The sequence below is a fragment of the Leuresthes tenuis genome, unplaced genomic scaffold, assembly GCF_036924035.1.
Source record: "Leuresthes tenuis unplaced genomic scaffold, fLeuTen1.0.hap1 SCAF_8, whole genome shotgun sequence".
Taxonomy (NCBI): Eukaryota; Metazoa; Chordata; class Actinopteri; order Atheriniformes; family Atherinopsidae; genus Leuresthes; species Leuresthes tenuis.
In genome coordinates this window covers 35,541,061-35,555,419 of record NW_027325362.1, presented here as the reverse complement: position 1 = coordinate 35,555,419, position 14,359 = coordinate 35,541,061, and the positions used below count along the sequence as shown (strand labels likewise).

At 41.0% G+C, this 14,359-nt stretch overlaps 1 protein-coding gene across 1 annotated transcript in view; it reads right to left on the bottom strand.

Annotated features, from left to right (window-relative positions):
• The window catches only part of shtn1 (shootin 1), a 55,373-nt gene that overhangs the window by 14,503 nt on the left and 26,511 nt on the right, over positions 1 to 14,359 (bottom strand). Inside the window, exons 6-12 of the mRNA XM_072391585.1 lie at positions 11,027 to 11,124; positions 9,858 to 9,939; positions 7,712 to 7,806; positions 7,457 to 7,603; positions 3,244 to 3,397; positions 1,548 to 1,662; positions 659 to 741 (exon numbers count right to left, since the gene is read on the bottom strand). Of these exons, the coding sequence (XP_072247686.1) occupies positions 659 to 741; positions 1,548 to 1,662; positions 3,244 to 3,397; positions 7,457 to 7,603; positions 7,712 to 7,806; positions 9,858 to 9,939; positions 11,027 to 11,124 (774 nt within the window). The remainder of the gene's footprint in view (positions 1 to 658; positions 742 to 1,547; positions 1,663 to 3,243; positions 3,398 to 7,456; positions 7,604 to 7,711; positions 7,807 to 9,857; positions 9,940 to 11,026; positions 11,125 to 14,359) is intronic.

Genomic DNA, 14,359 nt, shown 5'->3' with positions numbered 1-14,359 from the left:
GTTCATGGTGGTCTCAATGACTGCAAGGTGCCCAGGTCCTGTGGCTGCAGAACCAGCCCAGATCATCAGCCCTCCACCACCGTGCTTGACAGCTGGTATGAGGTGTTTGTGCTGATATGCTGTGTTTGGTTTCCTCCAAACGTGCTGCTGTGCATTATGACCAAACATCTCCACTTTGGTCTGGTCTGTCCAAAGGACATTGTTCCAGAAGTCTTGTGCTTTGTTCACATGCAGCTTTGCAAACTTAAGCTGTGCTGCCATGTTCTTTTTTTTAACAGAGAAAAGGCTTTCTCCTGCAACCCTGCACACTTTGTATTCTTTTTTACGGCACTCCTGTAAATCCATAGCCTCTTACTCTTGAGGTTCAATGTACCTGGAACCTGGAAGGGACCAGATGATTTTTTTTAATGTCCTGATAAATCTTGGACTTTAAAAACAAATTGTACTTTTCTTTTTCATAAACCGGCTGATTACGTCAGGTCAGTAAAAATGGCCACTTCAGTTTCAGTAAGACAAGTCCTGGAAATCAATAGGAGGAGGCTAATACATGCCTTGACATATTGTAAAAAATAAAACATAACAGATTTGAAAAATATATGACAGTTAGTGCAACAATAAATACAATGCACAACTTGTACATGTTAATGTATGGTGTCACCTGGTGCCTTGGCAGAGTCCTGGTTCACTAATGGAATGTCATTACTGATGTCTTTTCTCTTCCTAATCACTGACAGTAGTCGGCTGTAGAGGAAAGCACAAATTAATGTGAAGTCAGGTGGTTATTATTTAGGCTGCTATTCTTTCATAGTATCCCAGATGAGATTTCTGGTATTGGTGACCTTAATAAGCCAGCTCTCTGGAAAATAACTAAATTAAATTATATTATTGATCAATTAAAACTATAGCTTCTAAGCCATAACAGAATTTCATGTGTGCCCTGTCAGTCAGCCATGTATCTACACCTGAGTTTTGTTTTCTTGTTTGTCCTAATTTAGTACCTTGCTTCTCCTGTCTTGACAGTGCCTTTAGTAAGTTATTTTAATGAAGTCACAATTTCTTCACCTGCCCTCCTCCTGCCTATAAGTCCTGCATTTGGGTCCAAATCCTCCCTCTCCTCTAGCCATGGATTGTAACAGTTAGTGGTTAGTTGAGTTTTTTAAATTAATTCCATAAGAAAATTGTAATTAATGTAAGGAGGGTACAACGCAAGTGTTAAGGATGTTTTTGTCAAAGATGTGGGTGCAGAGGTCTGCAGTCTAATCACGAGCATACAATTGATTTTGTTTAGTTTTTGCCGGTACAGTAAGTTTAGAAAATTTCCAACTTTTCAAAAACTATAGGAAACCCAATAAAGGGATATACAAGTGTGAAAAGCCTAGTAGTGGGGCTGGACACAGCTCCGGTGTTCTTAAACTTAGCTTCATGATCCATAAATCATCAGAAACATAATGATCCAGTGCTAACTACAGTAACCTGACCACCTCACATAAAAATCCCCTTGACTTTGCAAGCTGATGGCATTCAGAGCAAACTTAGTGTGATTTAACCTGAGGGGGTTTGAAGCTGGAGCTGGGGCTGGAGGGGGAGGAGGCGGAGGAGGTGGAGGTGCTGGAGCTGGGGTTGGGTTGACAGCAGCCTGCAGCTTCTTTTGGAGCTCCTCGACTGGCCAGCCAAACACATTCAGTTACATTACAAAAACACTATTCGTATCAAGAACAGAACATGTTGATATAGTCTAATATCATCCATCCATCCATCCATCCATCCATCCATCCATCCATCCATCCATCCATCCATCCATCCATCCATCCATCCATCCATCCATCCATCCATCCATCCATCCATCCATCCAGCCAGCCAGCCAGCCAGCCAGCCAGCCAGCCAGCCAGCCAGCCAGCCAGCCAGCCAGCCAGCCAGCCAACCATCCATCCATCCATCCATCCATCCATCCAATCTTCACACAGTGCTTCCCTACAGAAGGGGTTATCAAGAAAAACTGGATAAACTATCCATTTGTTTCATCAGTTTCAAATCTTTTACAGCTTCACAAATTATCAAAAGATTTGGGAAGACAGTTTGAAAAATTATTTTTCATTGGTCGTTCCTCTATTAACATTTGTTGGATTTCTGACTGGTCCCATCAGATTCAAGTATAAGTGTTCCTTTCAGTTTTTAAGAATAAAATTTGTGTCTGATCGGAGGATAGTGATTTTTATATGGCTGTAATTTTTGTACTGATTTGTAGTTTTTCAATGTCTATTAGTTTGATTGCTGTTATATTTAATGACTTCTGCTATATTCATGATTATGATCTGTATTCATATCTCAAGCACTGACTGTATGAAGAGAGTGTGCCAGTTTCCAACATGAATTTCATAGTATATGTTCTGTGTGTGCTTGAACGATAAAGTAGTGCAGGCTACACTAAATGTTACCAAGGTGGCACAGGCCTGCAGGCAGAACTTTTAATACCACAACTCTAATGTATTAATCCATAGTGTACAATGACCCACCTTACAGGGATATTTTTGTATTTTTGAAGTGGTGTTGTGTAAAGTAATTGCTATAAGTTAGTATCACAGACAGTCACATGGCCCATACACAGATGCTCTGTGGAGGAGAAAATCTACTAGTGCAGTGTAAAAATACACAATGTGCCACTCATTCAAAGTGCTATTAAAGTTGGTTTGTTCAATTTATTTCTAGTTGGTGAAAGTTTGCTCCTCTGTTGTCTTTATTGTGAGCAGTGGCTAGCTTGGTTCACTAGTCAAAAATCATCTCTGCTTCTCCAAACTGAGGGCACACTGATTGTTGTCCCCTGCTGGTAAGACACCAATTACTCAGAAGAACTTCTCACAACCCCACATCAAAAAAGGGAAAATGATGCATGTATCCCAAATGAACTAATAATGTTCCACAGGATTTTGTTTAATGTTTTATATCCTGACAAGGAAATCTGACATCTAATTTAGATTCATACCATAATAACAAGCTTCAGAGGTTATTGAGAACTACAGATCTCAAAAGAGAAACACCCTGACGTAGAGAGGGACGGAGTGGAATTGAGTGGGTGTCCCACAACAATCCCCTTAAATAGAAGTGACGACAAAGAAGCTGCTGTGCTGTCTCTCTGTATTATTTTGATCAAAACATGTTACAGATATTTAATTAAGACTTTAGAAAATTATGTCAGCTTATGATAAAAGGTCAGAATATGTGTCTTTTAAATGTCTACATCTTCACCTGTAAACCGCAGATTCTTGACCTCTTGTTCAGCCTTTGAGTGTTTGATATTGCACTCATTCCTCTCTTCCTCCAAGAGTTCCAGTTTGTGCCTTAATGCCATTAGCTCTTTTTGATCCTCACAGTTCCTTAGCATTTCCTCCAACTGCTTTGTCTGAGGATGGAGCAAACATAACACACACTGATTGTTACAAAATATTCCAGACACCTGTTTTTTAGAGGAAGGATGTGTTAGCTTAACATACATTTATTTAAAGGAGGAGAGGGGAGGTGAAAAACACAGCATCCAGACAAACATAAGCTCACCATCCAACATAGAACTCAAAACATAAGCAAACATTTGCTCGCTTCTCACATAAAAACGCAAAAACAACTTTAAGGCATGGGATGGGAGTAGGGGTGTGTGCTGCATATCTGCATGTCAGTAGATGTGTGTTTGTGTCCATAAGCCCAGAGAGTCGGTTCGTCTTGCACACAATCAGTGTCTCAGTTCACAGGATGTCATTGCGATAACCCAGTAAGTTGCCATGGAGAAGTCCTATATCGGGTCCCAGACGGAGTCAACAATCACCAGGTGTCCGTGAAGGAAGGGAGGGAGGAAAAAGGAGTTCAGAGCATCTCACAGCAGCAATCTCAGGGGGTTAATATTGCCATATATCCATATTGCGGTTAATGACCACAGTCTGAGTGCCAACAGCTCTGCCCACTGCTACAATCATGTCAGGCAGCATGGGGCCTCGGACCGCTGTATCTGACTTCCGAATTTCCCGATATACCAGAGCAATGCCTAATCCAATCAGCAGATAGCCAGTTATCATGATTCTGAATATGTAAAGATCCTCGATGTCCTCAACGGAAAGAATTGCCAAGCACACAACCCTCCACTTCTCCTAGGAGTCCCTCAGCTCCAGGGCAGACAGGTTCCCCTGAACCCGAGCTTCTCGTCGAGAAAATTCTGTCAATTGCGTTGAGAGACCAGTTGACCAATTGCAGGATTTTAATTTTGAGAGCAATGCAGAGAGAGTCATCAAAGTTTGAGACAAGACAGGACAAGATGTGAAGAAAAGCAGGGAATATGAGGGAGAAGGAAGATAGAGGAGAGAATAGAAATGCGACCGCCTTCGTTGAGAGCAGGAAGAGAAGGCTGGTTAGCAGTGGCATGAGAAGACATGCGATCTGATGATCTGGCCCAGTGAGGTGGTTTTATGTGACAAAGAGAAGTACTGAACCTTTGGGGACCCCTGTTACACGAAGGTGCGCTGCAGAAGTGTGACCAAGCCAGGATACTTTGAATGACAGTCCAGTGAGGGATGATTCAAACCAGGCGTGTGCTTTCCCTGTGATGCCTATGCTAGTGAATATGGACAAAAAGATGCCGTAATTGACAGTGTCAAAGGCAGCCGAAAAGTCGAGCAGGATAAGTACTGAGGACTTAGTTGACTTAGTGGGCAGTTCGGTAAACTGTTTGCTTATAGCTGCCACTTTGTCAGTAAAAGATGAGGCAAAGTTGTCTGCCGTCAGATTGGTAGCAGGAGGCGGAGGGTTAAATTTCCAGCTGTCAGTAGTACTGTGAATCTTGTCAATGTAGAAAGCCTTTTTTGCATCAGTGACACTGGTTGAGACTGAAGACAATAGTGCCTGGAATTTAATTAGATCTGTAGGATCTTTTGATGTGTGCCATTTCCTTTCAGCAGCTCTGAGGTTGGTGCCCAGCGATTGGAGGGTATCATTAAGCCAAGGGTGGGACTGGGAGGATTGAGTGGGTTTGGTGGATAGAGGACACAGACTACTACTCAGTGAAGACCAGAGGGAGTCCGTGGCCTCATTAACCTCAAGGCAGGAGAATGTACTGGAGGTCGGAAGAGTGGAGGCAACAAGGGAGGAGAAGTGGGTGGGCAACAGGTTGCGGAGGAAGGAAACCATAGGGGTGGAAGCAGAGGGTCTTCTCCGGAGACTCGCTATGAAGTGAATAAAATAGTGATCAGAAAAGTGCAGAGGTGTGACAGACAGGGCCTCTGTGGCACACTTTCTTGTGAAAATGAGATCTAGCTCTTTGCCAGATTTATGAGGACTGCAAACCAGTTGTAGCTCAAACGAGTGCATTAGTGTCAGAAAATCTGAAGAGTTAGGACTGTCATGGTGGATATTCATATCACCAAGGACCATTATGGGACAGTCAGGGATGGAAGAGAGGAAGGTGTCTAGTTCATCTAGAAAGTCACCGAGTTGTCCTGGTGGGCGATATGCGACAATTATGTATATTTTGACCGATGCAGTTACCAAGATGGTATGGTATTCAGAGCTGTTATATTTAGCATTAGGCAGAAGTTCATTGTATTTCCATCCATTTCCTATACCGTTAATCCGTCAGTCGGCTAGCGGGTGGGCTGGAGCCTATCCCAGCAGTCATTGGGCGAAAGCCGGGGTACACCCTGGACAGGTCGCCAGTCATTGTATTTCCATTTTTTAGAAATGAGCATGCCTGTTCCACCACCTCGCCCAGATGTACAAGAGGTGTGGGAGAATGTGTGGTCGGTCAAAAGTGCAACTAGGGTAGCTTTGTTTTCAGGCTTAATCCAGGTCTCAGTGAGAGCCAGGATGGAGAGCAGGATTGGACACGGCTGTTCACGTGTTAGCTAATTGCACTTGGCTGAGACCGCCCACCAAGAATTAACCAAGAAGTGGTTTCAGAGAGGAGAATGACCACCCGTTCACAGCCCCTGAGTACTCTGATTGATTTCTTACCTTTGTGTTATGTAAATTCCTTTAACTGCTCTCCTGCCTCTCAGTTTGCTGTTCGTTCTACTAAACAAAATCCATGACCGTGTGATTGGACCACCGTGTAAAGAGAAAACAAGAAATCAAAGAAAATCAAAGTTTATGTTAAAAAATTTGAAATTATGGAAAGTAAAAAAAAAAGTGTTTGGAGATGTGGAAAGCAGAAGCAGAGACACGAAGTGTTAATGAAGAGATAAATGCAGAAACAACTTCCCTTTTTTATGCAAAAAAGTTGAAACCAATGGCAAGCAAATTCTCTGCATGCTCTGCACCTTAATTCCATGTGAGTTGAAATGGCTGCCTAACATGCTCATGAAAAAGATGATTCATTCCTTCACATATCAAAATTCAACTTCTCTTCACATTCCTGACCCCTATCATTACCCCAGCTCAGACCCGATCTCTTGATGACATTTTGTAAATGTTTTTTTTTTGGTTAGGCTGCACGGTGGTGTGGTGCTTAGCACCGTCGCCTCACAGCGTGAGGGTTCCCAGCTGGGGCTTTTCTGTGTGGAGTTTGCATGTTCTCCCCGTCTATGCGTGGGTTCTCTCCGGGTGCTCCGGCTTCCTCCCACTGTCCAAAAAACATGCCTGTTAGGTTAAATTGGTGTCTCTAAAATTGTCCGTAGGAGAGAGTGTGAGTGTGTGTGTGGTTGTTTGTCTCTGTGTGTCCCTGTGATTAGCATAACGGATACTTAAGTTGTGACTTGAGTTTTCACTTTCATTTCTAAGTTTGTTTCTGTTAGTGATTAATCAATAATCAAAATGGAGAACTGTAATGGTAAATTCTATGTCTCTTAGAACTGCTTAAAAAATCCACAATAGACTTTCCAATCTACATTAACCATTTGCTTCACCATGAAACAATAATTGTGTTTAACTATTTGCCTCTTAATTAACACCCAGACACAATAATTGTTTTTAACTATCTGTCTCTTAATCACAACAAGACCACATCCTGCATCCTGTTCCGAGTGTGTGGTAACACACCCAAAGAACAAAGCCCCTTCCTCAGGTATAAATGTTTTAGCTTCCCTTTGTCCTGGGTCTTTTTTCACCATAACCGCTGAGTGGTGTTGCTTGACCTATTTTGCAGAAGAAAACAAAAGCTTGGCTGGCCGGCCAGCAGAAAAAGTGCGGTCTATATTTAATTTCTCATCAGAGGTAATAAAAGGAAAACTTCTATGACAGTCTCCACTATTCCCCTTGCAGAAACGGGAGTCGGCAGTTCCCTCAGTGTAACATCAAATCCAGAGATAGCGAGGATTGTGCTGCTATGGGCAACTGCCAGGATGCGCAATCGGGCTGACTGGTGTTGCTCCCTATCTCAAGGTATGCAGAAAAAAAATTTGTTGGAAAATCAGTGTATTGCATGTGGATTAAGTTGCCACAGATTCCACATCCCGAAGTTAGCATTCAAGTTTTGTACACAGACCTGGTTCTGGTGCTCCAGCCGCTGTGTCTCCAGATCTGCTGTCAAACTAGCAACCTGACTAAGGGCATCCTGTAAAGCCTGACTTGATGAGGAGCTCTGGATCAGGATCTCACTCTGTCTCTTAAGTTTCTTTTGCTCAACCAGCATCTGAAAGGAAAAAAAAAAGTCCTATAAAAAAAGAGTCAGGAAACATTGTTGCAAGTTGCAGTTTACTGACATGTAAGACTGCTATCAGAGGAGAAAAAAATATCTTACAGCTCTGGCAAAGCTCTCTGCCTCTGTCCTTAGGTCTTGCTCCAGGTTCAAAGTGTCCTGTAAAGCCTCATATTCCTGCACTGCAAACTGAGACACTGATTTGAGAAGTTTGATCAGCACAGAGCAACTAGTAGTGCAACAACACTTGAATCATGATAACTATGTATTTACGGTAACTTGATAAACTGCAAAAAAATATTTTCATTGCTAACCCTTTATTTTAATGTTACAGAGCTTGTTTTAAACACAATTTCTTAGTGATTCTGAAGCTGGAATTGAGGTAAATTAATATACAAGTGTTTAGGTCTTGCTTTCACCAGTCATTCAAAGTTTGGCTTTAAATGATCAAAGAACTTAGTAATGCTGCATTTGTGGCAACAGATACGAGGCTTTTCCGACAAACAAACTGTTTTGTTAAAAGATAATATCATTAAGTCTTTTTCTGTATGCATTGCTTTTTCTTTGCTCGTTTTTCTGTGTGCACATAGAGCATGTACTTCAGACACTAACAACAAGCTGTCTTATAAATTAAATCTAAGGGACTCTAAGTAATATAGATTTTGAGCCAAAAATTGTTCACTCCTCTCGCTGCAGTATGTATGAAAGTCATATTATTCATTATCATTTTTAAAATTCTAAACTATACAGGCCTGCATTACTTTACGTATACAGTGCATTCTCAGTTGATGACATAAGGAGTTACTGCTACAATGGTGCAAGTTTTGTTGTCCAGTAGAATAGTAAATATCGATCTAACACCACATTGGACTGCAGTCATGCATGCAATCACTCATTACTCATCAATCAATCATTGAACAGGCTTGCATAAGTGAAGGTGGAACTTAATTTGACATAAAGTCTGCTTTCGACAAGACACTTACAGAATGGGTGATAAAATGATCAACAATGCATTCAACGCTTTCCTTCTGAATAGTTTTCCATACTATCATTAGGGATACAATATACCTGATTACACCCCCAAATGTCTCTTGTCACGTTGCCTGTGTCTGGGGGGAAAGGAAACCTACACTTGAAGAAATGGCAAAGACAACCATCAACTGCCACCTACAATGTATAACCTACATGATTGTACATTGCAATTATTTAATGAGTTAAAAAATGTCAAGAAAACAATGTCTGTGTAAAGTCACCTAATCACTTGTTCAGTATTTTTTTGTCAAACAAAGTTCTAGCTGTGTTCTGTGTTTTTAATGTGTTTATACTTAAAACCTGTATTTTAGTTCAAAATAACACATATGGACTGCTTTTTACATGTATGCTCTCATCAAGCATTTAAGTTTCATGTATCACAAGTAACATAGCAAACATCAGATAAACCCACTATAGAGGTAATTTACTATGCTAAGCACCCAATCAGAGGGATCTCTCTCACTGACGGACCTCACTCGGCTCTAACACTTTGGACGATCAAAAAAAAGCATCTAGAGGGTTTGATACAGACAACAGGGAATTACACAAGGGAGGCAGACATTCAATGATTTAGATGGCTGGAGGCAGCCTCTGATTTCTGTCTGACAACCACACAGTGAAGAGGTGGCGGTGGAGAGAGTGAAGAGAAAGATAATGTTTTTACTGCTAATGATTATGATAATGTAGATTGGTCTATGGTCTGTTACACTATCTGCAACAAAACCTTTGTGAATAAGAAGCCAATATTAGTCCTTTATCAGACCAGCGGATAAGCAGTCTTGAAGTCTTTAATTTCCTCATCCATTGCCATCATTCTTAAAACAACCACACATGCTTGTTAGGCTATTGGCAATTTCTAATGTCAACGTGACATGCTGCAGTGAAAAAAACTCTTAACCCCATGCATTAGGCCTCACTGAATGTATCATCTAGTTTTGTGTGAATAGCAAATATTGTGGGTGTACTGCGGCTCTTTGTTACTGTTGTGGGCATGTCTGAATGAAGCTGTAAAGAACATTGATTTAACTGTGACCTACTGTATGCCTGAATGACAAAATGCCATTACATTCACGAACCAATGAAGCCATTAACGGTTCATATACCAATTCTAAAAAAAAAGAAAAAAAAGGGGGTTCCTCTCTTTACTCCCTACATGAATAATGATAGTTTATTTAAAATATACACAGCACCTATAAAATATGGACATCACTCTAACCTCTGGTATATTTCTCCAGGAGCTTCTTTTGTTGCATTCTCTCAGCAGTTAAAACAATATTGTCATGTTTTTCTTTCATAAGCTGCAAAAAAAGGAAGGACACATTAAAAAAACATGATGCAGAGAAAATAAAATATTAGTTTCTTCTTCGTAGCTAATATTATTTTACAACATAGTTGTACACATTAAAAATAGCATTTACAGTTAAACTTTTCACTTAATCTACAGCTTGCAGGAAATAATTTCAGAAACCAGAAATTATAAAACACTTTGAAAGTGAGCCATGAAAAACGTCAGCACTGGTGCAAAGTAAGAAAATGAGAAGCCAAGTACAGAAGAAATTATTGATTCATTTTAGTCATTCATTTTAGTTTACTTGCAAAAAAACATCAACAAAGCATCATGAAGTCACTGTTCTGTGGGAAACAGTCTCAATGCATCGTATGGTTAAGCACTTTATCTGACAATAAAAACCAACATACCTTATAAAATGATCACTTTGCTCATTCAAACCTGCCTCATGGACAGTGCAGCTCCACAACTTTCAGCCATCTATTGTAATATAACTCCCTTGCTTGGTTTAAACAGTCTAACCAGGATATTCCTAAAAGGCAACATGTAGACTCAAACAAAAGAAACCCCCTCTAACTTGTCTGTTTAAACTCACTATAAGTGTGTGACACCATGTCACTGTCTGTATTTTGGGAGTTTCTTCTTATCTTTCAGTGTTTGCGATCTTTTTGGGTTTGAGCAGAGAGTGTCTAAACAACTAGCTAATGAAACAGGTGTGAATGTTGCGCTTCACGTTTTCTGTTTTTTTTTCTAATTAATTTCCCATTCCCCTTTTCCTTTGGTGTATGTTTGTTCTCTTCCTGTCTGTCTCTTCTGAGAGTTGTGTCCAGAGGACTCAGTGTCCAGCTCCTGACAGTTACCCTTCTCATCTGTGTCACATCTACTCATTGACCTGCAGTATCATCAGATTGTTTTCAAAGCCAGTTCAGCAACACAGAAGGGCCAACAAGACATCTTTCTGAAAAACTTGTTTTTGCTTTTCTTGGGAAAAAACAGCTTAACACCTTTGTTCTTCAACTGGTTAGCAGTGTGTCTTACACTTTCTGAACACAGTCGCTAAATCTCAACTCTTTATTGTTGAGTACAGGACAACTTACTTCATTCCTGGTGTCCCTCAGTTGTTGTCTTACTGACTCTAGATCAGAGAATGCCTGATTTTTCTTCTCAAGCGTCAATTCTAAATTACTCCGTAGCTCTGAAAAAGAAAAGAAAAAACACATTAAGGCATGAGTGAATTGAGTTTTTAAACATTGTTCTGATGGACACTCTACATATTATATCAATATCAATATCTAATAAGTTGATTATTAAAACCTCATAGTTCTCTTGGTGGAAGACTTCATTTTCAGGCTACATGTAACCATTGTATGCCACCTGAGTTAGGATCCAACCTTTCTCACCTGACCAAGTACACACATAATCGATGGCTGTTTCTGCAGCCACATTTAGTGCAACTGTGCTTGTTGTCGTCTCAGTAGAGTGCCTGTGTAGAAATCCCTCCCTTAGCTCTTCTATAGCCGCAAGTAGGCTATAGCCACATAACAGCTACTGTTATGTGGCTACTTGCTGTTATCTTCTTAAAGTATTGGTGAAATAAAGACAGATAATGCTTTATCTAGAGGCTGCATCGTCCCTGCCCTGTTCACTCCATTATGGATATACACCGATTGCGAGTTTTCTAAATAGCTTCTGATGGACGGCGACTTTCGCCAAACTGTTCTCTGTGAGTAGATAAACATATTTCACGCCAGAAATAAGGTCTAGGTTTAAAAATACTGGAGTTCCCCTGTACCCCTCAGTGATTTCTTCACCAGGGGTACAGGATTGTCCATTATGGTAAATGGACTTGTACTTGTATAGCGCTTTTCTAGTCTAGCTGACCACTCAAAGCGCTTCACTACATGCTGCATTCACCCCACTCACACACATTCATACAGCACGTCTTAAGATACATAACTATGTGCTTTCTAAGCATTCACACACATTCATACACCCAATGATACACTGGGGGAGCAACGTGGGGTTCAGTGTCTTGCCCAAGGACGCTTCGACATGTATCCTGGGGAAGCCAGAGTCGAACCACCGACCTTCCGATTGGTCGGCGACTGCTCTTCCTCCTGAGCTACAGCCGCCCCTTATGTCCTTCAATTTATGCAGCACTCTTCTTTGCACAATATAATCCAGTTTTTATCAGTTTTTTTTTTTGTTTCTTTGACTCTGGCTTTTCTGCTGCTCCAACAGATGGCTGCAAAGCAGATTGCACTCTCCACCACAGACTTAAATGTTGCGTTTCTTCCACTGATGTAGAATATAGGCAACATCTTGGTGCAGACATTGAAGGACTTAAGCTTCTTCAAAAATACAGTTTGTTATGTCCCTTGTTGTAGATGGCCTCAGTGTTGCATTTCCAGTCCAGTCTGTTGTCCAGATAAAGTTCCAGGTATCTGTAGACCTCAGTCTCTTTTAATAGAATGAAAATACTCCTGACAATCCTAAAATCCACAATCATCTCTTTTATTTTGCCACAAAGTGAGTGACGAGTTCCCTATCCTCATCCTCTTGTCCATCACTATTATACCCAACAACTACAGAGTCATCAGGGTATTTCAGGAGATAAAAAGACATGTAGAGAAATATAAGGATTCAATTCCCTGTGGTACTCCTGTCCTGCTGACCACCTTCTCAGACACACAGCCCTTCAGTCTAACAAACTGCGGTCTGTTTGTCAGGTAGTCAATAATTTAAGTCATTGTGGGGACATCAGTCTCTGTTTTCTAGAGTTTCTCACATACACTATATTGCCAAAAGTATTATCATATGAACTTAAGTAACATCCCATTCTTAATCCATGGGGTTTAATATGACGTCAGCCCACCCTTTGCAGCTATAAAAGCTTCTGGATAAGTTTTCCATAAGGGTTAAGAGTGTGTTTATGGGAGTTTTTGACCATTCTTCCAGAAGTGCATTTGTAAAGTCAGACACTGATGTTGGACAGAATATCAGGCCTGGCTCGCAGTCTCTGCTCTAACTCATCCCAAAGGTGTTCAATCGGGTTGAGGTCAGGACTCTGTGCAGGCCAGTCAGGTTCTTCCATGTCTTTATGGACCTTGCTTTGTGCACTGGTGAGCAGTCATGTTGGAACAGGAAGGGGCCATCCCCAAACTGTTTCCACAAAGTTGGGAGCATGAAATTGTCCAAAAAATCTCTCGGTATGCTGAAGCATCCAGAGTTCCTTTCACTGGAACTAAGCTCCTGAAGAACAAACCCACACCATAATCCCCCCTCCACCAAACTTTACAAACCTAGACTCGTCCATCAGATTGCCAGATGGAGAATAGTGATTGGTCACTCCAGAGAAGCGCATCTCCACTGCTCTAGAGTCCAGTGGCGGCGTGCTTTACACCAATGCATCCGACATTTTGCATTGCACTTGGTGATGTATGGCTTGGATGCCGCTGCTCGGCCATGGAAACCCATTCCATGAAGCTCTCTACACACTGTTCTTCAGCTAATCTGAAGGCCACATGAAGGTTGGAGATCTGTAGCGACTGACTCTGCAGAAAGTTGGTGACTTCTGCGCACTATACTCCTCAGCATCCACTGACCCCACTCTTTCATTTTATGTGGCCAACCAAATCGTGGCTGAGTTGCTGTCGTTCCCAACCGCTTCCACTTTGTTATAATACCACTCACGGCTGACTGTGGAATATTTAGCAGCGAGGAAATTTCACGACTGGACTTGTTGCACAGGTGGCTTCCTATCACGGTACCATGCTGGAATTCACTGAGCTCCTGAGAGCGACCCATTCTTTCACAAATGTTTGTAGAAGCAGTCTGCACGCCTAGGTGCTTGGATTTATACACCTGTGGCCATGGAAGTGATTGAAACAGCTGAATTTAATTATTTGGATGGGTGAGTGAATACTTTTGGCCATATAGTGTAACAGCACAAGGTGAATTGTATTAAAAGCACTTGAGAAATCAAAGAACATGATCCTCGCCATGCTTCAGGGCAGAGGAGCTGAATGCATATCTGACATTAAGCATAGAATAAATCCCACTTTTTACATTGCCTAATGGAGGAGTAAATAAACTGTTGTAAATTTTAACCATAAAAGTTATTTTGGCTAAGATGTTAAGAGTTGTTAGGTAGGACAAGGATTATGTTGAATGCAACTCATTTTAGGAAAATACTGAGGTAAGGTGAACTCTCAGAATTTACAACAAAAGTTCTTTGATCACATTTAGAAGAAATATATAATCTACCTCTAGTCAAAATATCTCACATGTTCCATGACAGTATGTGCTTTGAGTAGAGTTCCATTAACATGTAATAATGAATTTTAACTTTTTCCATTCCATAGTCTAAGCAAGACAACATTTCTTTGTGTCTAGTCATCATCTTAATTTGCAAAAGACATAATTATTTC